At 58.5% G+C, this 22,171-nt stretch overlaps 3 protein-coding genes across 5 annotated transcripts; 1 reads left to right on the top strand and 2 right to left on the bottom strand.

Annotated features, from left to right (window-relative positions):
* Positions 1-872: 872 nt before the first annotated feature.
* Positions 873-22,018, bottom strand: SPEM1 (spermatid maturation 1). Its single transcript, XM_036452489.2, has 4 exons — positions 22,007-22,018; positions 1,942-3,226; positions 1,787-1,847; positions 873-1,590 (listed from the first exon to the last, which is right to left on the bottom strand). Exons 2-4 carry the CDS (start codon positions 2,083-2,085, stop codon positions 881-883), a joined length of 915 nt encoding a protein of 304 aa, XP_036308382.1. The 5' UTR covers positions 2,086-3,226; positions 22,007-22,018; the 3' UTR covers positions 873-880.
* Positions 2,797-18,009, bottom strand: NLGN2 (neuroligin 2). 3 transcript variants are annotated; one of them, XM_036451883.2, is made up of 9 exons: positions 17,883-18,009; positions 17,043-17,592; positions 14,103-14,800; positions 10,563-10,613; positions 8,402-8,551; positions 8,046-8,231; positions 7,737-7,929; positions 6,816-7,412; positions 2,797-5,607 (listed from the first exon to the last, which is right to left on the bottom strand). In XM_036451883.2, the coding sequence occupies exons 3-9, from the start codon at positions 14,557-14,559 to the stop codon at positions 4,734-4,736; spliced, it is 2,508 nt and encodes an 835-aa protein (XP_036307776.1). In that variant the 5' UTR covers positions 14,560-14,800; positions 17,043-17,592; positions 17,883-18,009; the 3' UTR covers positions 2,797-4,733. The 3 variants fall into 3 exon arrangements, with proteins under 3 accessions (XP_036307776.1, XP_036307775.1, XP_036307777.1); XM_036451882.2 differs by lacking the exon at positions 17,883-18,009 and having other exon boundaries at positions 17,043-17,795; XM_036451884.2 differs by lacking the exons at positions 10,563-10,613; positions 17,883-18,009 and having other exon boundaries at positions 17,043-17,795.
* On the top strand, positions 18,450-20,031 carry TMEM256 (transmembrane protein 256). Its single transcript, XM_036451891.2, has 4 exons — positions 18,450-18,605; positions 18,866-18,897; positions 19,150-19,230; positions 19,328-20,031. The coding sequence occupies exons 1-4, from the start codon at positions 18,521-18,523 to the stop codon at positions 19,469-19,471; spliced, it is 342 nt and encodes a 113-aa protein (XP_036307784.1). The 5' UTR covers positions 18,450-18,520; the 3' UTR covers positions 19,472-20,031.
* Positions 22,019-22,171: the final 153 nt, after the last annotated feature.

The raw sequence follows: 22,171 nt of genomic DNA on the forward strand, positions 1-22,171 counted from the left end.
TTCTACTCTCTCTGGAAATCTCAGGAAAAATATCCTGGGGTGAGAATTAAAAAAAAAAAAAAAAATATATATATATATATATATATATATATATATATATACACACACACACATACATATATATATATATATATATATATATATATATATATATATATATATTTATTTATTTATTTATTTAAAAAAAAAAAAAAAAGTTTAGCCGAAACCGGTTTGGCTCAGTGGATAGAGCGTCAGCCTGTGGACTGAAAGGTCCCAGGTTTGATTCCGGTCAAGGGCATGTACCTCGGTTGCAGGCACATCCCCAGCAGGGGGTGTGCAAGAGGCAGCTGATCGATGTTTCTCTCACATCGATGTTTCTAACGCTCTATTCTTCTCCCTTCCTCTCTTTAAAAAAATGAATACAATATATATATTTTTTAAAAAAAGGTTTAAAGATTTTAAAAAGAAGAAGAAACAAGGGTTGAGAGGGAATCACACCTCACCTGCAGCTGTAGCCTAAACTGGGGCTCTGGCAGGAGCCAGACCACTGGGGCCCAGAGCCGGGATGAAGGTCTCCCTCCCGGTGTGGGGCTGCCTGCCTGTCTGTGTGGACTGGCGGGGCCGTTCTGGGCTCTGGAGAGAACTGGGCAGAGGCAGATGGGAACTGTACAACCAAGAAGGCCCGGAAAAGGACTGAGGACAGGGTTCACAGGCTGAGGCCAAGAGGTTGATGAGGGTCCTCAGGGCTCTCCAGGCCCTGTTCCCAAGGAGATCATTTCCTTAGCAACCAAGGCTCCTAGGAGCTGAGCGATCCCTAGCACAGGCCCCCCCCCCCCTCCACCTTTCCCTTTCCCCCTCCCCCACTCCAAACCACCACACACCAGCTTCTCTCTTTTTTTTATTCTCCTTCCAGTCGCCAGTCCACCAGGGGACGGTATGACCAGTCCTTGTTCCCCCCTTCAGCAGCGGGGTAACAGTGGGCCAGCGCCTCCACCTCCCGGGTCAGCTCCCGCAGCCGCCGCCTCACGTCTAGGGCGTCGTACACTAGGTGGCGGGAGTGGTGCTTACTGGGGATATCTGGGACATTTGCTGGCCCCCTGACGGGTGGTGGGGCGGAGGGGTCGGTGGAGCACTGCTCCTCCCCCTCCTCGTAGCCCGCCCTCCCTCCTTTGTTCCTGTGGCGCTGTGGGCTGGGGGGCGGGGGGTTCACGGGGTACACGTAGGCCTCTAGGCTCATCTCTGACCGCATCTCTCTCTTGAGGGGTGATCCGTCTACGTCCTGCTGGAAGCGAATGCCCGGGGTATGCATCCCTGCAGTGTCCTGGGCACAGGGATCCCAGTACTCCTGGGTGGAGTGGCAGTCGTCCCAGTCCGAGGGGTGATTCCAGTTGTGGGAGCAGATCGCCCCGTGCTGGTGAGGGAGCCTCTCCTCCTCGTCAGTGTCCCAGGCTGGGTGGTGGGCACGGCGCGCTGACCTGCCGCGACGGCGCTGGCGGCGAGCGGGCCGGGGGGTCACGGTCATTTTCACAGGGTCCATGGTGCATCGAAGATGGACTGCAGGGGAGCTCTGCTGGGTCTTCTTTCTAGCTGAGAATGACTTAGAAGCTTCTGTGGACAGGGAGAGGGGAGAGGCTGCGGGGACTCTGGGTCCCACAGGGGCAGACGGCAGGGTTCGGGGCGAGAAGCTGCACAGCTATGGCATCTGAGACGGGAGACTGGGAGGGGGTGGGGCCAGCTGAGGGTCAAGGGCGAGAACTCTGGGTTTCTGCCCCTCCCCTGCCCTAACCCCTCAGGCCCAGCTTACCTCTTGCAGAAATAATATTGCAGAACAGTTGGTGTAAGAAGCAACGGAGTCTGCGCCAGAGCTGGGGGAAGGGCACAGTGACCCCAGGAAGTCTCTGGCCACCAGGCCTGCCCCAGCCAGCCTGCCAGCACCCTCCCACCCAGCCCTGCCCTCACCAGCGTCACTATGTTGATGCAAATGTTCATGCAGATGATGAGGCCCAGCAGCAACAGGATAGAGTTGCCCAGGTCCTGGCAGTTGTTGGTGTTGGGGCTGTGGTACGAGGCGCACCTGGGCCATGGTGGCTCAGCCACAGCCATGGGGGTCCGCAGGACCACCGGGGCCCCTAGACCCCCAACCCACTGTGCCACCGTGGCCAGCTGCCCGCCTGCCTGCCCCAGAGGCTCCTGGGGGTCAGCGGGTCACAATGATGCTGGGGCTCTCCCTCACAATGTGCCAAGAGGGGGCGTCCTGGGGCCAGGAGTAACCCTCCAGCCTGGGCCCAGACCCTGCAGAAGCCACGGCCCTCCCCTTGCCCGCCTCTCCTGTGGCCGGCTACCTGGACCAGCGAACTAGGCCCTCCAGCCTGCTGGTGTCTGCGCCCATCAGCCCAGTTGGTCCTTTTCTGCACCACGCTCAGTCCTCTGCAGACACGGGTCCTAATCCTTTTTTTTTTAATCCTCACTGAGGATATGTTGAGAGACAGAGAAAGTACACACCAGGATCAGGGATCAAACCCACAACTTGGCTGTGAGACCAGGAATCAAACCCAAAACCTTTTGGTATATGGAACATACTAATGCTCCAACTAACTGAGCCACCGGGCCAGGGTGGGTCCGCATCTTTCCTCCCTAAATAGCCCCATTACCATGGCAACCGTACTCAGCACCCACTCCCCTTCAGTGAATAGGCCTCAGCTAGTCACTGGGAAGGGCTGTGGGGACACCCCTCCCGCATCAGCAGTCACATCCCCAAGGCTGGTTTCTTCAAGCCCCCTGCCCCGGACCCCTAGCATCACAGCAGGCATCAGCAACAGTTAAACTTTATATTTACAATATTCTCTTCATCTTTTGCCAGGTTTAAAAATGTGTACAGAGCTGCGAAGGGCAGGGACACGGGGCTGTCAGGGAACTGTTCCGGGGAGAGGGATTGGGCATTGGAGTCCGTGGCTGAATCATGGGGTCCCCCAGCCCCTCTCCCATGCCCCAGTTTGTGAGACATCTGTCTATCGGGTTCAGGGCCCAGGGCCCTGGCATGTAGAGGGCATGGCTGTTTGGAAAGGAACTGGACCAGGCAGGGGGAGGGAGAAGGGGTGGTCAAGAGGCAAAATGCTGGGGAGCGAAGACCAGGGATTCCGGATCCGGATGTCGGCGGAAGACAGCACCCCAGCCCCAACTCAAGTTTGGCACTAGCAGCCCACCACATGCTAGCAGACAAGGATTCTCTCCGCCACTGGTGTCCCTCAAAACCCTTCCTGACCAGGCTCCTTTCCCTGCAGGCTCAGGTCCCCTCTGGGCGGCCACCTTACACACGTCCTTTCAAATCCTTCCGCCGGTGTCGGACCAAGACCTGGCCTCTATAGCCCCCTCCATCTGGTTCTCCGCAGGCTGACCTCCTTCTCTCCCCAACCATGAAGACTTCCTCCCTGGCTCTCCTCCCCTCACCCTCCATGGCTCCTTTCTCCAGCCCTGGCAGCTGAGGGGAGAGGGGGCAGGTCACACAGAGGGAATGGGCAGCTGAGGGGACAGGCTGGCTTGACACCGAGACACAGGGATGGCTTCAAAGAGGGAGGAAGAGGTGTGGGAAGAGGAAACGGAGGCTCGGGCGAGGGATGAGGCACAGAGGGACGAGGATACAAGAGAGACACAGGTAGGACCCTATAGCTGCCACTTCCCCCTCCTGTATCCCACCTGCTCCCACATGTACCTGCTCTGGCCCAGGACTGGAGTCCTTGGCAAACCCACCTACCCAGTTTGGCACAGATGAGTAACGGTCTGAGGACTGAGGGAAAGGCTGTCCCCAGACCCCAGTGAGGGCTTTGGTCAAACATGCACGGCCTCTAGGGGAGGCATTCCCATGCCCCTGACCCCACAGCTCCGGGGGAAGGAGGAGCAGGGCTCTCCCCTCAGGGTTTATGCACCCCCCTCAGCTTCTGTCAGTCTGAAGCCTGTTCCCACCTGCTGTGTGAGGAGGAAATAGGTGCTGGGCCTGAGGCCTGGGGGAGGCAGGGAGGTACTGGAGAGAAGGGGCCATCTGCATGGGAAAACACACATCCACATGCAAGAACATGTTTCCACTCAGAGCGTGCCCGAACCTCCCATCCCTGCAGGGACTGTGGCTGTGGAAGGCGAGGCCTCCCTAGGAGCCCATGCTCCACTGACTTGTGCCGCGGGGAGGGGGACACATGCTTCCCCAGGGCGGGGTGCGGCGTGGGAAGGGGCTGGTTTCCTCGCTGCTTCCCAGAACCCCCCTGTGTTGTCCTGCGGCCGAGGGTCACTGCACATGAACACACCACTTCCGGGGCCTCCGCGGGGTGGGGGTGGGGGGAAGAAGGGTGGGAGAAGGCATGAGGGAGTATGGTTCTGGGGTACAAATCCCCGCAGAAATTCTCTGAGAGGGCCAGCATGTGTCCAGGGCGGCAAAAAAAAACCTCACCCTGCACATGGGAAAACACCCCCGTGAGAAAGCACGCCGCCAGCGGGAGGACCCCCCACTCCGCACACCGAGGGCCGGCGCCCGGGGGAGGGGACAGAGCGCCCTCCAGGTGTCCAAGGCCCAGGTCCGAGGAGAGAGGGGCCTCTGGCCGTGGGAGAGCCCGCATCCCGGCGAGGAGACCCACGTCCGCCCAGCGGGCCTCCACGTGGGACGAGAAGAGCCTCTTCCGGGGCCTCCTCCCGCGCGCCGGCGGCACTTCCGGCCGGCGGCACTTCCGGCCGGCGAGAGGGCGGGAGGAGCCCCCCGCTGTGCCCTATACGCGGGTGGTGGAGTGGGGATGGGGCAGCGTGTTGTTGTGGCCGGCGGCGGCGGGGGGCGGCGGGGGGAAGGGCCCGAACGGGTGCATGGCGGGCGGCGGCGGGGGCGGCGGCGGTCCCAGGCCGCTGGGCAGCAGGGTCAGCGCCCCGGGGGCCAGGAGAGGCACATCGTCTGGCGCCCGGCGCAGGGCCAGGGTGTAGTCGGGCGGGCAGGCGGGGCGGAGGGCCTCGGCAGGGTCTGCCCCGACGCCGCCGCCCCGTTTCAGCTGCAGCGACACCAGCTCCTCTTCCGGGGGCAGCTCCCGGCCCGTGGTGGGGAGCAGGGGGCCCCCACCGGGCACCCCGGAGCCCGACCCCCCGGGGGGGCTGAGCCGCCGGCACCGCAGCTCCTGCCGCCGGTCCCGCTTGTAGTAGAGGGCGGCGAAGGCCAGGATGTTGAGGAAGAGCAGCGAGGCGCCCACGGCCACGGTGACGCTCAGCTCCGTGGAGTAGTCCCGGGAGTCCCCGGGCAGGCGGTCGTAGGCCCGGGGGCCCGGCTCCAGCTCGGGCTCGGGCGGCGGCGTGGCCGGCGACGGGGGCCGGCGCGTGCCCGGGGCGCCGGGCGGCGGGCGGGGCGGCCAGCGCGTGGCGTAGGGCGGCAGGCGCGTGGTGGTGGTGGTGATCTCCATGTGCAGGTTGTGCAGGTGGGGCACCAGCTCCAGCCAGAAGGCCACCTTGTTGGCACGGTAGTTGTCACGCACGCGCGGCTTCAGGCCGATGTGCAGGTACTGCTTCTCCTTGCTGTTGAACTTGCTCCACACCACCTCCTCGAAGCGGTTGGGCTTGGTGTGGATGAACTTGGTGTCCTGCGGCACGGGCTGGTTGGGGTCGCTGTGGGCACAGGAGGGCGGAGAAAGGAGGAGTGAGGGTGAGGTGCCGACCGTGTGGGAAGGTGGGGGAGGACTGGGGAGGGAGACAGAGATGCCTAGAGCCAGGGGGACAGAGGAAAGTCAGAGAAAAAGAGAGGCAAGGATGGATACGAAGAGAGAGAAATTGCCGGAGACACAGACAGACAAAGAGGGAAGGAGACAGACTGCTAGAGACAGAGACAAGGACAGAGGGACAGAGATAAGCAGAGAGGGAGAAACAGCCAGTGAGAGAGGCAGAGGCTGAGACAGAGACAGAGACCTGTAGAAACAGGAAGACAAAGACACATGAAAGACAGCCAGGGTGAAATGAGCAACAAGAAGCAAACGGGTCAAAGGGAGAGGGAGAGATAGCTGAGACTGGTTTGCTCAGTGGATAGAGCGTCGGCCTGTGGACTTAAGGGTCCCAGGTTGGATTCCAGTCAGGGGCATGTGCCATGGTTGCGGGCACATCCCCAGTGGGGGGGGTGCAGGAGGCAGCCGATCGATGTCTCTCTCTCTCATCGATGTTTCTAACTCTCTATCCCTCTCCTTTTTTCTCTGTAAAAAAAATCAATGAAATATATTAAAAAGAAAAAAAAAAGAAAGAAGTGAGAGATAGCTGAAACCGGTTTGGCTCAGTGGATAGAGTTTCAGCCTGCGGACTGAAGGGTCCCCCGGGTTTAATTCCGGTCAAGGGCATGTACCTTGGCAGCTGATCAATGTTTCTCTCTCATAGATGTTTCTCTCTATCCCTCTCTCTCTCTGTAAAAAAACAATAATATATATATTTTTAAAAAAGAGTGAGAGATGTAGAGACAGCAATAAAGAGACAGAAAGACAGACACAAACGCTCATGCACACTCCTACACAGATTGGAGCAGTCCGAGGGCAGAGCCCTGGGAGGAGAGAGAGGGAGGGTGACCAGACAAGGGAGGGCTGAAGAGACAGACATGGAGCCAAAGCCACCAAGTGAGCCCACCCCGGAAGGGACAGGGCCTCTCCGTTTAACTGCTGACTCTCCAACACGCCACTCAGTGCCTGGCACAGAGCGGCCGGCCGGCAGGTGTCTGAATTGAAAAGGCAAGGGTGCCCGTTACAGGTGGCCCGGCGAGGGGGTGAGAGGGAGGAGGGCCGGAGGCAGAGGTGCGCCCTGGCCTGCGTGGAGCCCCGCCCCGCCCCTCTGGCCCTCACCCAGTCTTGGCGAAGTTGGTCCAGTAGGTCATGACCACGGCGCTGAGCATGACATCGTTCTTAGAGAAATTGCAGGGGAAGAGGTCGGTGGCGCCCACCATGGGCACACCGAAGACGTAGGGGAGCTCGTCCCCGTGCGCAGCGTCCGCCCACTCGGGCCGGCCCTCGGCCTGGCAGTGGTGGTAGAAGGTGTAAAAGTAGACGGGGGACTGGTAGTCGGCATGCAGCTTGGCGGTGGCCACGGCCGGCGCCACCCACTGGTGATCGGTAAAGAGGGCCAGCAGGGTCTTGCGCCGCATCTCACCGTTGTCCCGGTCGGCCCAGTCCGTGTACATAAACTTGATGGTCTCCCGCAGCACGTCCTTGCCCTCGGGGTAGCCATACAGGTTGTCCACGAAGTTGGAGACGGTGAAGTCGAAGGCGCTGGCGGACACGCCGTCCTCGCTCTCCGCCGAGTCCTCCACGAACTTGAGGCCCTCGCCTTGGTTGACGCCGATGAGCATGTCGTAGTTCAGGAACTCCCCCTGCTGCATGAGGATCTCGGGGTCGTCGGGGACCACGTCGCCGTCCACCACGGGCCCGAAGGCGATGTGGTAGCTGGGGAGAGGGGAGGGTCTCAGCACCCGCTCCCCGGCCTCCGCCCGGCTCAGGGCTCGCTGAGCCTCAGCCCCGAAGACACCGCTCCCTCGTTAACACTCCTAGGAACCCCCAGGGCGCTGGGCCTGTGTGTGTGTGTGTGTGTGTGTGTGTGTGTGTGGAGTCTTCTCTGGAGCCCTTTCTGGCACCCTGAGCAAACGTGGAGAAGGCTTCCGAGAGAAGAAGACAGGGCCAGCACGGGAGCCTGAAGCCACCTCTCCTCTGCCAAGTCCAATGCCCGCAGACCCCTCAACCGCCCTGGCCCTGGCCCCTCCCACCCCGTACCGGGCGGGCTGCACGTCCTGGTCCACCAGCTCCCGGGAGGGCTTCCGGCGCAGACACTCCACCGCCTCGGCGCTGTCCTCGCGGTCGCAGCCCACCTTGGCCGCCAGCAGCCGCGTGTACTTGAGCGGCTGGTAGTTGACAGACCAGCTGGAGATGGCCGTGCCGCTCTGGGCGATGGCCTTCTGGAACAGCCCTGGGGGACAGGCAAGCTTCAGGCCGGGCGGTGCCAACCCGAGAGAGAAGGGGGACCCGGCAGGTTCAGGGGTGCGGGAAGAGGGCGGGCCTGGGGGCCGAGGAGGCGGCTGGTACCTTCCGAATGGTGGGAGAGGATCAGGAGGTTGACGCAGGATGCGCCCGCCCCGGACCCGAAGATGGTGATGCGCTCGGGGTCCCCCCCGAAGTGGGCGATGTTCTCGCTGAGCCAGCGCAGGGCCTGGATCTGGTCCAGGAGCCCGTAGTTGCCTTTCGCGGCCTGGTCCCCGGTGCTGAGGAAGCCTTGGGGGGAAGGCAGAGAGGGGGCTGGCTGCCTGGGGGTGTGACAGTGTCCTGTCCCTTATGTGGGCAGCTCAGTCCATCCCAGAAGCCGTCTTGTGCTGCTGGGTTTACAGGCCCCCACCCAGCAGGCCCCCGTCCCAAACTCCACAGGTGGGGCTGCCCTCCCTCACCGAGCACCCCAAGCCGGTAGTTGAGCGTGGCTACGATGACGTTGCCATAGGCGGCCAGGACAGAGCCGTCGAACATGTTCCCAGTGCCCTCCATGTAGGAGCCGCTGTGCAGAAACAGCATCACAGGCTTCTTCCCCGAGTCCCGGATATCTGTGGGGAAGGGGGGGGGGGCAGGTGGGCCGGGAGCGGGGGACAAGGACACAGTGAGACCAGAAGCGGCTCCTCCCAGCTCCCAGGCCTGCTGACGACCAGCCCAGAGCTCAGGGGACATGCCATTCCCATCCCTGGGGGGCAAGACCGGATTCCCCTCCCTCCCGCCCCAGCTAGCTCTGGAGGTCCCTCCCCACCTCCTGCCAGCCTGCTCCACCGCACTTCTTCCGAAGCCTGGCAGGCCTTCCAGGAGGCCTGGCAGAGGCAGGGGCGGGATGTGGCCCTCCTCGGGGCATCTGGACGCAGGGAACCCTCCCCACACACACACGCAGCAAATCTCCTTCCTGCGCCTGGAAGAGCACGCCCCTACGGGTGACCCTGGAGCTGAAGGTGCTGGGAGGTCCTGGCCTCTTCTCAGACTTAGGCCTTGGGGCTCAGCTCCACATGGTAGCCTAGTCTGTCCATGAGGGGGTGCCAGGCCCTAGGGTCCCTGGGGGCTTGGTCTCCTCCCCGCCCTAATTCCTTTCTAGGTCACCTCCCCAGTCACCATGGCAACCCCCAGCCTAATTACTATGGCAGAAGGAGGCAGGGTGGGAAAGAGCCTGCTTAATGAAGCCAGGGTGCCACTCTTTAGTCTGGGAACCCCCTGCAAACTGGGGGGCCCTGGGTTCTGCACCAGCCCTTTCTCTTGTCACGTCCCCAGAGGATCCCATCATCACTGCTCCAGGCAGGAGACTCTGAGGCACTCCAGACTGGACAGTCCCCAAGACTATATACAAAGGAAGTTCCCTCTCCTGCAGCCTCTCGTGACCCATCAGAGCACCAGGGCTGGGTGACCCCTGGCCCACAGGCCTGCCTCTTTCTTGGCACCTGCAGCCTCTGCCTAGCCTGGGCACTCAAGAGCCAGGCCCGGCCTCCACAGTGGATTTTCATGGCCAGCCTCCTGCATCCTGCTAGGAACTTCTTCTAGCCAGAGGGTCAACAGGTCACTAAGATACTTTCCTCCACCCCCTGCAGACAGCTCCCTGCCTCCTGTCTCTTAGGACCTTCTCTGCCTGACTTTGGCCAGGAGCTCCTGGGTGGGCAGTGCCCCCTCTGGGTCCTCCCCGAATTTCCCCTTGTTCCTGAACCTCCAGTGGCCTTCCAGCAAGTTCAAGCTGGAGTCCAAGTCCTGTCCTAAATGTCCTTAGTTCCCTCCTCTTCCCCACCCAGCACCTCCACTCCCGAGTGGGGGGAGGGGGGAGTCACAAAGGGAAGGGGGCTGGGGCAACAAGAATTCAAAACCCACAACAAAAAACGGGATCAAGAAAGAAAAACAACCAAAAAGCAAGAAGCTCTTGGGGCAGATTCAACAAGAAGAAGAAGAAGAAAAAAAAAAGATCCGTTTTTTGGAAAAAAAAGAAAAAAAAAAAGTTCTTTGCATTTTATTTTTCAAAATTTTGTGGTGAAACTTCAAGATATTGGGCCCTGTTTTCAAAAATTTCCAAATCCTTTCATTGGCTTCCAATGTTTGCGTTTTCTTATCTGACAGGCTTTTGGAAATTGTAGCAGGTTTCTGATGTTTCAAAAATTGTGTCATCAGTTTGCCATCTTACTTTTTTTTTTTTTTCAAATGTTTTGCTTCAAATTTAAATTGTTTTTTTCAAGTGTTACATTTCACAAGTTCCAAAACAGTCCAAATTTCTGTCAAACTCTAAACATTTTATCCAATTCTTTGGTGTTTTATTTTTTTTCTGACATTCCAATTTTTTTTTTTTCATTTTGTTTTCACCATGTTTAGCTTTTCTTGCAGGTTTTCTAGTGGGTCCAACATTGTTCAAATTTCGTTTGAAGTTTTCATAATTCTTTTTTCCAATTATTAATAAATTTTTCTTTTCTTTTCTTTTTCGTGTTTAGTTGGGAGAACAACTGAGGGCCTGGAGGGCTGTGGGGGCGTTTAGTTAGGGGCAGGGCCGTGAGAGAACGTCCTCTGATCAGCAACCACATGCAGCAGCGGGATTTTTAAATCTACCTGTGTCTGGCGGATTGAGCGTCGCCTCGTCACGTTTTTTTGTGAGCGGACCTAAGACCGGGAACACAAAACAGAGAAAAAAGGACAATTTTGTGGGGAAAGATGGGGGTCGGGGGAGGTTGTGGATGGGGAAGGGAGGACAGAACGCAGAAAAGGGGAGGATGGGGGGGCAGAAAAAATAAGCCAAAAAAAGCAAAATTTGTTTGCAAGAAAAAGAAACCAAGAAAAGAGAAAAACGTTTCTACAACCCAGTTTTGTTCCCCTCCCCGGAAAAAGTCATGCCCCCAAGAAAAGGCTTGCTTTGGGGGCGGGGGCGAGGGGGGGGCGGGCCTAAGTGGGCTGAGGCCTGTCTTAGGACATATGGACTCGGCTGGAAAGGATCTGGCTTGCCGGTGGGTTGGCTAGTTGCTGGAAATGAAACTGTGTTAGAGGGGAGGTTGGAGGGGAGGGGAAGCCTCGCTGGGGACCAAGGCCAGCTGTGCCACGTGGCCACCACCCCCGAGGACCCTCCTCAGGGCCAGCCAAGCACCTGCCTGCTCCCCAAGGCTGCGGAGAGGAGGGGCTGCAGCAGAAAGGACTCTGCTTCCCTCTGGACCCACCTGGAGGGCTGTGGGTAGGTCAGCTGAGGCTGCCTGCCCACCTACCCCGCCTCTCAGCCCCAGCATCTCCCTTCCATCCGCACTCACAGGCCTGGCTTCTCACCCCACCTCCCCAACGTGGGGCGAAGCAGGGAAAGGGGTCATCAGGTCTTGCCCTCCACTCCACCTCTTCCCTCTGTACCCCTCCCCGCAAAACCTCACCCCTACCCAGGCCTGCTCTCCCCCCAAATGGCAAATGTCCCACCAGGGGCACTCGCCCCTCATCAAACCTTGTTTTAATGCCAAAAAGCCCCCGCCCCCGATGCAGGGGTTCAGTCCACAAATAGGGAACAGGAAGCACAGTGCCAGGAAGTGCTCGGAGGCACAAAGTGTGCCCGTGGCCCACTGTCAAGAAAAGATCCCTGACCGAGGCCGAGTCTGGCTCCAGGTTTCTTTCAGGGGAGATTTGGAACCCAGGGGCCTGAGGGGGTTTCCCCAGGCTGACTGGTTTCACCTCAACCACAGAGGGAGGGGTGGGTCAGCAAGGCCCGGGCCAGCCTGAGGAAGGCTGCTCCCGAACTGGCGACAATGGACCCTGAGGACCTATTAAGATCAGGGCGTTCTCTGCGGCAGGATGAGGATGGGTGAAGTCAGCAAGGCAGGCGTGTACGTGAGGATATCAAGTGTCTATGTTGTCTGTGTGTGCGCCTGAGTCAACCTCTTCCTTCCACAGCTGATGTGAGGACTCAGTGAGATCGCCTGCATGTGTCAGGCCCCAAGCAGGTTGGCAGTAAGTGATGGTTAAAAATACAGAAGGTGTGGGCCTGGGCGGTGTGGGGCAGGGTGGGTAATTTATATGGGTGTTGGGGTAGACAGTCTATGGGCGGGAAGTTTTGGGTGGATGGTTCACACGGAAGGTGATGAGACCACCCTCGGAGGAGGACATGGGTTGGACAGCCTGTATGAAGATGTGGGAGTGGAGAGTCCATGAATGGGGAGTGCTGAGATGGACGGTCTGTGTGGAAGCACTGGGGTGAAGAGTTCATCGAAGAATACTGGTTGGGATGTTGGAATGAGTAATCCATGGGCGGCAGAAGAAGGTGGAGTGGATGGTTCTCACACAGAGGGTGTTCAGTACGTGACCTATTAGGATGCCTGGACTCTGGATGAGATCAGAATAAATGATACTTCTGGGCATTGTGTGTATGGGTTACTACGAGGTACGGTTTATATCGGTAGTTAGGGTGTTGGGGTACATGGTTGGTATGAGCAATATAGGGAAGATGGTTCCTAAAGTTGTTGGAAAGGACACATGTTGGTTGAGGTACAGGAGGTGTCCTGAGGTTGCATGAGAGGGCTTTGGGTCCAGGGACTGTGGTCTGGATGGCCTGAGGGAGCACATGGCCCAGGCGCACTGCTATTGGGATAAAGATCTCTCTGTGGGTGTTTCTAGGCACGTGATCCATATCCAGGGAGATTGGGAGCCACAGGTGTGTGATGGGAAGCACAATTTTAGAGAAGTGTCTGTCGGGGTGTGTGCTGTGTGAAGGGGTTGGGAATTGTAGTCTGTAGGGTGTTGGAACACATATTTATACCATCATTCTTAGACATACAAAATTATCAACTTAAAAATTAGCCTCTCTGCCGAAACTGGTTTGGCTCAGTGGTAGAGCGTTGGTCTGCGGACTGAAAGGTTCTGGGTTCAATTCCGGTCAAGGGCATGTATATTGGTTGCGGGCACATCCCTGGTAGGGGGTGTGCAAGAGGCAGCTGGTCGATGTTTCTCTCTCATCGATGTTTCTAGCTCTCTATCTCTCTCCCTTCCTCTCTGTAAAAAATCAATAAAATATAAATAAAAAAAATTAGCCTCTCTATTTGGTCAAACAGTTCATTAACTCACCCCCGCTGCCTTGACAGGGCCAGACCAAATGCTTTCACGGGCCAGATGTCCCCACCCCTGATCTAGATGGTCAGGGTGTAGGTTGGTTGGGTACGTGATCGGAATGTTGTGTAGTTGAGATCCCTGATCCCGTTGAGGGATGTGAGTACACGATATGGGGGTGTTGGATGCAGGGTGTACACAGAGGGGTTCCTGGTACCAGATCTATGTGTAAAGTTGTTGGAAAATGCCTGTGGGGGTGTGGGAGGGGTGGTCTCCGTTGAGGGGTGAGGCACTCTGTAGTGACATGCATGTGAGAGGCTACCATGGGCTGTGAGGATGGTCTGTGGAGGTGGCTGGCGTACTGCTGATTGCCTCTGGTGTAGACAGCCGGAAGGCACTCTGAAAGATGCTCTGCTCACCTCAGCATGCTGCAGGGGGGCAGGCGGAGCCTGGCCGGGGGTCTGTGAGCAGAGCCGTAGTGAACTGAGAGCTTAGTGACCAGACAGCCCGGTGAAGGGCAGGGAGACGTTCTGAGGGGAGGGCGGGCTGTGCTGGGAGTTTCCCTGATCCTTGGGGTCTGGAGTCAGAGGACACAGCATCCTGGAGAAGAGGCTCAGCGTGATGTGACAGACGGAAGTCTGCAGTACTGGTCTGGGGGAAAGAGGGTCTAAGCTGTCCTCACCGGAAAGGTGCTGCCAAAGTGGACAAGCCAGGCACCAGTCCAGGCCTGGGGGTGGGGGTGGGGGAGGTGGGGCAGAGCTGGAGTGGGTGCCCAGGCAGGGTGACGGATGCTTCCTCTGTGGGGTTAGGGAAGGTAAGTCCAGCCTAGTGCCTGCTGACTTTCCCACTGGCTCTATGGGCAGTGAGCTCCTGGGTGCTGCCTACATGGGAGTCATTCCGGGGACAGCTCAGCTGGCACCCAACCCCCCCAGGGAGGGCATAGAGCCGGCAGGGATACACTGCCCGCTCCCTGTCTCCACAGAGCCAGCTCCCATCCCGGGCTGTGCCCGGGCCTGAGGTGCTGCATGCGTGTCCGGGGGCTGTGCCCGCGGGATGCCCGCCTGGTGCCCGCGCCCTTACCGTCCTCGGTGGGCACGTAGAGGTTGAGGTACAGGCAGTCCTCGCTCTGGTTCTGCACGTAGGTGGCGGCTGCCTCCAGGTTGTCGGTGAACCACACGGGCAGCATGATGGCGGGCAGCGCGCCGTGCAGGTTCTGCGGGCAGGCGGGCGGCAGGGCGGTGGCGTTGCGGACGCCGGGCCACGAGGCGGGGGCCTCGGGCGGCTGGAAGCGGCGGGCGCCCAGGGGTGGCGTGGCGTAGGGCACGCCCAGGAACTGCACCACCGGGCCCAGGATCTCGTTGTTGAGCTCACGTCGCACGCCGCGCACTCGCCCGTAGGCCGTGTTCACCACCGGGAAGCGCTCCTCCCCGAGGCTGCCGAGGCCCAGGCCAGGCCCGCCTGGGGCGCCGCCTCCGGGACCCCCTCCCCCGCGCTGAGCCCCCACCAGCCCCACCAGCCACAGCGCCAGGAGCCACATGCTGATAGGGGGACCCCCCCTCCCTCCCCGGGACCCCCCCCTCGGAGAGAGAGAGAAGGGGGGGCAGAGGGAGGGAGGCCCCCCCTCGCCCCAGGAGGGAGGAGGGGGTGGGAAAGGAGGGAGGAGGGGAGCGGACAGGGACCTGGGTCAGACTGGACAGGGAAGGGGTCTGTTCCTTTCCATGGAGGGGGCGAGGGGTGGGGAAGGGGGAGGAAGTGGGAGGAGTGAGTGCAGGCTGGACCTGTGGGTTAAAGGGAGAGGGTCCGCAGGATACAGACAGACGGACAGGAAATACACGGGAGAGGTGGGAGGGGCAGACAGAAAGGAATGGGGAAACAGAAGAGACAAGTGGTTAGTTACTTGGAATTCAGACTGGCTGACCCCCCCTCTCCCACCCTCAGGCCCCCCCGCACTTCTCCCCACCCTAAAAGCCCCTCCATCAGCAGGGACCCCGATAGAAAAGTCTGAGGCTGGGGGACCGGCAGACCCCGCCTGCCTCCTTCCAGCTGCTTCATCCCAACCAGGAGGCTCCGGGGCCTCAGAAGTCCCACTTCCCACCTCCCTGGGAGGGATGAGAGAGACAAGGAAGAGAAAATAAAAATACCAAGTCATTAATTAGCAGGATGTGGAGCGTTTGCTCAGACGTGTTAATTACTCCGGAGCTGTGATTTCATGGCCCTGGACCCCCACCCCAGGCCAGACTCCCCCACCTTTTCCCGGACTGCACAGGCCCAGCACCCTCCTCCCTCCAGCATTTGTGCATCAGTGGAGGGAGGGGGGTCCTTTCCCCCAGGCTCTCTCCATTTCTCCCCTCAGAAGTTAAGATGCCTCGAGGCAGGGGGCTAGCGTAGAGAGGGGGTGATGGAGTGGGGGCACATCCAGGGACAGATGCGTGATCCTGCAGCCGGTTGCCCAGCGACAGGGATGCTGCCCCGCAATGTTACCTCGGCAACGGGCTGCAGCTTTAACCCTGGGGGGGGGGCGGGTTCGGGTCTGAAGGAAGAGGGTGATGGATTGCCTTGGTGATGGGGTCCATTCTGGGCATGAGGGCAGAGGCAGGAATCAGAATGCCAGAGTTTCCCCAAACCTTGGCATAGAGGAAGTATATATGTTGAGGGGAGTAGAAGATTGGGGCATTAAAGAACCCTAAAGGACCCGCCTCTTGGCCCGTGTTGGCCAATCAGAGCCTAGTCCTAGTGACCAGGCCTCTGGCTGGGTAGAAGGGGTGCTGAGGTGGGTTTGGAGGGCATCACATGCACCCACCCAGTCTTGAACAGCCTAGTACTACAGGCACTTCTTTCATGCATGGCATTGTGACCCGGGTCCTGGGGGCAAACCCAGGCTCTCCTCTCATCCCCTCAGCTCTTCACCCCTGCCAGTTCCCCTCAGATGCTGCTCTGAAGCCCGAGTGCCCAGGGCAGCAGGACCAGGACAAGAGAAGGATCAGACTGAAGGGTCATTCCGCCCCCCCCCCCCCCAGCTGCCAGAGCTGTTTGCTGACGCGGGGCTTTCGGAGCCAGGCGCCAGCCCGCGGGTGGCTCTCTGCAGGTGTCAATTTATTCCAGAGATGAGGACACAGGAATCCTTCCCCACACACACACCTCGTCATGCCCTCCCCCGCCAGTTCCTCCAAAGCTCTGCTCCCCCGTCACCCCTGGGGGGCTTGGGGCGGGCTCCCTCAGGACCTCCTCTGCCCATGCCAGGCTGGGCTCTGCTTCCACGGCCTTCCACCCCCTCCCCCTCCTACGAACTCAGTCTCTCTGCCCGCCACCCCTCCTCCCTTAAGGTACTTTGGGTCCCTGGCCTTCTCCCCGCCAGCTCCTCTCCCTCCTTCCCTCCCCCTGACCCCCCCCCTCCTTCCTCTCCATAGCTCTCCCTCCGAGCACCTTTCCCAGCCTCAGCCAGACTGCTCCGGCTCTTGTCTCCAGCCTCTCACCCTCAGTCTTTTTCCACCACTCTCTTCTCTGTCTCCCTCCTTAGTGTTCCTCGTTTTTCTCTCCTGCAAATCCCTCCCCCAAGCCTTTTCTATTTCTCTCTCCTTCTCTTCTTTCCCCCATTTCCTCTCCCGTTCTCTTTCTGTCTGCCACATCTTGGCGCCCCCCCCCCCCCTATCTCTCTGCCTTGCTCTCTCCATTCCTGCCCAGGCCTGACTCCCCCAGCCGGGGAGAGTTGAGGGATAGGGGCTCAGGCCGCAGCCCCCCCTCTTCCTGCAGTGGGGGAAAATAGCTTGGCCGGGAAGGGGAGGAGGGGGAGGGGGAGATGGGAACACACGGGGTCTGTGGGCCCATTCAAAGGATCATTCATGGGCTGGAGAGAGGCAGAGACAAAGAGACTGAGACGGAGAGACAAGGCGAGAGCATCCCTAGGCGGAGACAAGCAGACACGGCAGGCTGGGAGAGACCAGGCGCAGAAAGAGATGGGGAGTGGGAGACCCCAGTGGACCGCCACGCAGTCCCCTCCACCCGGCCCGGCGTAGCTCCTACCTGGCTCAGCCCTGGGGCCGTGGTGCCTCCATCCAGGGCTCCGAGTAGGGGGCGGCGGCCTCTGAGCCCCCGCGGTCCCGCAGGCCCAGCCCCCGCCCGCAGCGCCTCACCCAGCGGGGGAGGGGGATCACCCCAGCCCCAGGGGGCGGGGCCGGGATCCAGTCGATCCCCGGGGAGGGGAGGGGATGGGGTCAGGAGGAACCCGAGAACAGGGAACCCCGCAGTGGGGACAGTAGAGTGAGGCGGAGGCTACGGGACAAGACTGGATTGAGGATCCACTGGCTCCGCGGGCCGGCTTCGAGGGACCAGAGGTGGTACCGGCGGAGGATCCTAAGGAATCGGGTGCGGGAGGAAGAGTCCACCGCAATCCCCAGGGGCCCGAAGCTCGGGAGAGCAGGATCCGCGGTGCAGGGGCAGAGATCCAGCCGGAATCCTCGGGGAGAGGGAGGGATCTAGTCGATCCCGAGGGCGGGCGGGAGTGGGAGGTCCGGGGAGTCAGAGGAAGGCGGGAGTAGAGTCTGGAACCCCGGGGCGGGGGTCAGCACTGCTCCTAGAAGGGAAAGGGGGGTAAAGGGGAGGTTTCGGGATTCGCTCAGCAGCCGGGAGGCCCGGACTCTCGGCTCCGCGCGCCAGGGCCCGCCCGCCCCGCGTCCATCCCAGCCCGAGAGTGATGATCCGTCGGCGGAGCAGCCGCAGCAGCCCCGCGCGTCACCGCGCGGCCGCCTCCCCCGCCCCCTGCAGAGCGCGGCGCACACCCCTCGCTCGCACCCGCCCGCTGCCCGCCCGCCCTCCAGAGTGTGGGGGGTTGGAGACGGTGGAGGAGGGCGGGAGTGGACAGACCGACGCATGGACGAAGCGGATCGGGCAGGATGGAGACATCCACCCAGATCGCCCATCCCCGGGGCTCCCGCGGCTGGCGGCGGAGGGGCGAACCGGAGGGGGCGGGGCATCCAGTGAAGAGGGCGGGGCCTGCGGGCCTGGAGGCGGAACCCTATGGACGGTGGGCGGGGTTTGGTGGAGATGGGTGGGGCTTGGGTGTCCGCGGGGTCGCCTATTTTTGGGTGTGGGCCTGGTTTAAAGCCGGAAAGGAGGAGCCTGTGGGGAAAGGGGCGGGACTAGCTTGGGGACCTGGGTCTTTGGAAATCGGCCGGAGGAGGGAGGGGGTGTTAGAAGCTGCGATCAACTTGGAAAGTGGGCCAATCCGTGACGCAAATCCCCTAGCCCCGCCCCCCCGGTCCCACCCCCTCTACCGCTCCGCTCCTCCGCTCCTCATTGGTCCCGATTTCTCCGCCGCCAGACTTCCTCGCCATTCAACAGGAGCTTTACAAAGGCGCCGGCACCGGGGTGAAGACCTGGACGCCGGAATAAGCACGGCCCTGATTGGGCACCCGGGCGCCGGATTTGCATGGAAGCTCGGGATTGGCTGGCCTCCTGGGTGGCCTGGGCGGTGTTCGCCGGGCTCGTGACCATCCACTGCCATGGCCGGACCTGGCGCCGCTTTCCGCCGCCTGGGCGCCTTGTCTGGAGCCGGGGCCCTGGGCTTGGCCTCCTACGGGGCCCACGGTCAGGGGCTTGGGGGGGAGCTGGGCTGTGCTTGGGGCGACGCGTGGGGTCTGGTGCGGGGATGGAGTCTGTGGGGATTGGAGGGCTCGCAGCACCACACAGCCTGCGAATCCCTAAGCCTTTCAGTCGGATCCCAGGACTACCCGTGCGTGTTTCCGCCGTCAGAAGCCTCCTGGGGGCGCCCTTCTCCCCGGTGCCCGCGAGGGTCCCCCGAGAAACGGGGCGTCTGAGCTGGTAACTTTTGCCTCTCCTTCCCACAGGCGCCCAGTTTCCGGATGCCTACGGAAAGGAGGTGCAGTAACCGCACTGGGGCTCCCCGGTTTCCGGGTCTATGAGGGCACAAAGTGGGGGGTCCCCGAGGGGAGGGGCGGAATGCGGGACTTTGGAGCCGCCAGGGCAGAAAGCCTGAGGTGTTGGGTGCCTCCGGGAGGGGCAAGCTGAGACTTCGGTTTGGGGACGACCTTTTGCCCCTGAGATCCAGGCTTCGGTGTTGCTTAGGAAGTTACCCCCCCACCCCCAATAACTCTTTTTCTTTTTCTTACAGCTCTTTGAAAAGGCCAACAAACACCACTTCTTACACAGCCTGGCCCTGTTAGGGGTGCCCCATTGCAGAAAGCCCCTCTGGGTAAACATACCCCTGGTCTAACCCTGAACAAGCCCCACCCCCTCCGTCCAATCTGCCCTTTGCTTATTATCTCGTTTTCTTCCTTGTATCTCCCCAGGCCGGGTTACTCTTAGCCTCTGGAACCACCTTGTTCTGCACCAGCTTTTACTACCAGGCTCTGAGTGGAGACACCAGCATCCAGGCTCTGGCCCCTGTGGGAGGGAGCCTTCTGATCTTGGGCTGGCTTGCCTTGGCTCTTTGAGCGTCCCTGTGTTTAATTTCTGGGTACATTTTTTTTAGAGGTGACACAGGGAGGGGATTAAAAGAGAAAGGCAAAGAAGTATGGAGTCTTTGTTCATCTAACCTCTTGGATGAGGAAGGGTAGGGATTGTCAACCTCTGAACTCCCTCCCTTTCTAAGATGACTGTGAGCTTTGGGTCTGAGGACTGTTCACTTCAAGTTAATCTGCTATGAGGTTCTTAAACTCACAACAGAGTGATAAATAATACTTGAAGATTCTCTTGGAAGCCCTCTTCAAGGCCTGGAACCTATATTTTAATAAGCTCATCTTGTGGTTCTGGTGCTTACTAGAATTTCAAGATTACTGTAGGGTTTTCAGTCCTGTCATTCCACAAATTGAGCGCTCATTTAGTCCGGAAGCCAAGTTTAAGGCAAGGCAGGACAGAAGGAATGTCATTACAGAAGCCCCCCTCAACCCCTTAGCTGTGGTTTGCTTTCCACAATTTCACGTCTACCCATGGTCATCTGTGGCCCAGAAATACAAAGTAGAAAATTCCAGAAATAAACAATTTATACTTTTTAGAAAGTGTGCTGTTCTATGCCATCCTCTCTGTCTCTCCATGATGTGAATCATCCCTTTGTCCAATTACCAGCCGATTAGTCCCTTAGTAGCTGTCTTAGTTACCAGGTCGACTGTAATGGACTTGCTGTGTTTATGTTCGGGTAATCCTCAAATTACTCAGTAATGGCCTCAAAGCACAAGAGTAGTGATGCTGGCCATTGAGATGCCAAGAGAAGCTGTAGAGTGCTGCTTTTAAGTGAAAGTGCTTGACTTACGGGAATAAAGACATGCTTAGGTTGCTAAGATCTGTAGTAAGGACATGTATCTATAAAATTATGAAAGAGGAAGAAATTCGTGCTGATTTTGCTGTTGCAGCTCAAAGTGCAAAAGTTGCAGCCACAGTGCATGGTAAATGCTTAGTTAAGTTGGAGAAGGCATTAAATTTGTGTGTGGGAGACATGAACAGTGTGTTCTGTTGTAGATGACAACCTGTCATACCAGAGAGCATTGAGCCTATACAGGAAGACACAGTGTGTGTATAGGGTTCAGCACTACCTGTGGTTTCAGGCACACACTGGAGGTCTTAGAGCATATCCCCCTTGGATGCAGGGGGGCTACTGTACGTACACATATACTTTGGGGTTCAAAGAAGGGTCAGGACATTACGTGTTAGGGGTTAGAAAATGCTTCACAAGCCCTAGCCGATTTGGCTCAGTGTATATAACATCAGCCCGTGGACGGAAGGGTCCTGCGTTCAATTCTGGTCAAGGGCGTGCATCTCAGTCGCAGGCTTGATTCCCCAACCCTGGCGAGGGGTGTGTGTGGGAGGCAACCAATCAAGGTGTCTCTCTTCCACTCACTAAAAATCAATGGGGAAAATATCCTTGGGTGAGGATTAACAAAAATAAAAAGGGGAAAGCTTCACAGTGCTTGAGATGATCCTTGAAAGAGCTCTGCTGAGTGAAAGGAACAGTAAACAAAGCGGAAGGGAGCAGAGGAGTATGGGACTAAAGGACCCTTCGTGTGGGCCACGTTTCTGAGAAAAGGAATGGGAAAACGTGGCAAAGCAGACGGGAGCAGCACCCCAGCGTGTGGTGAACTGGGAGATGTTTAGGGGGCCAGTATTTATTAAGCCAGTGCTCATCAAGTATTGGTCATGTGTCAGACATACGGAAATTCAACTGTGAACAGGCGGATGCCAACTTTCCCTCATGGAGTCTTCCATTTGGTAGTGGAAACAGACCTTAAATAACTGAACAAACCTATCATTGTGAGTTGTGCTGTGCTTGAAGGAAAAGAAGAGGGAGGCAGTGGGTCAAAGGGAGCTATCCTTTTAGATGGGAAGTCTGAGGCAGGAGAACATTGGGTGAGATGGAGAACACTACATGTGGCAGGCAGACCCTCAGAACTTCTTTGTGGTGCAACAATAAGTCATTGAAAGGTTTTTTTTAAGGAGAGTGCTAGAATCTGGTATGTTTACAAGATCTGGAGAACCAATCGGGGGTTGGCCACAGGGAGACCAGTCAGGGAGCCACTGAAGAGGTCCAGGAGTGAGATGATGGCGTGGCTTAGGGTGGCAAGGATCCAATTCAGAATATATGTTTAAGATGCTGCTGCTAGGACTTGCTGATGGATTGAGCAGAAGGGATGGATGAGGGAGGTTTCTGCCTTGTACACCTTGATGGAGGTGCTATTACTCCGACGAGGAAACCGAAAGAGGTTGCAGATTAGGGGGAGGCAAATCCGCAGGTCAGCTTGGACATGTTCCTTCCAGCTGGAGGTGTCACGCAGGTAGTTGGAGAGCTCAGGAGAGAAGCTTGGACTCAAATTTACTCCGCAACCAACTCTGGTCAGGCTTCCATCCATTTCTTCCCCATAAATGCTCTCGGAAGGGTCCCATAACTCACTATGACCTCCTGGTTGCCAGATCTAATGGATGATTTTCTATCTCATTTTTCTCAGCCTCCCTGCAGCATCTGACACAATTGGCCACACTGTCCTTGAAACACATCATATTGCTTCTATGACACCATTCTGGGCTTTTCTCTCTCTTTGTCAGCTTCTCCCCTATGCAGTTTAAATCAATGGTTTCCAAATTTTAATGGGAAGAAAAAAAATTAGAACTACTAGGCATACATATTTTAATTTCATTTGGGGGGG

The sequence above is a fragment of the Pipistrellus kuhlii genome, unplaced genomic scaffold (genome assembly GCF_014108245.1).
Source record: "Pipistrellus kuhlii isolate mPipKuh1 unplaced genomic scaffold, mPipKuh1.p scaffold_m20_p_23, whole genome shotgun sequence".
Lineage (NCBI taxonomy): Eukaryota > Metazoa > Chordata > Mammalia > Chiroptera > Vespertilionidae > Pipistrellus > Pipistrellus kuhlii.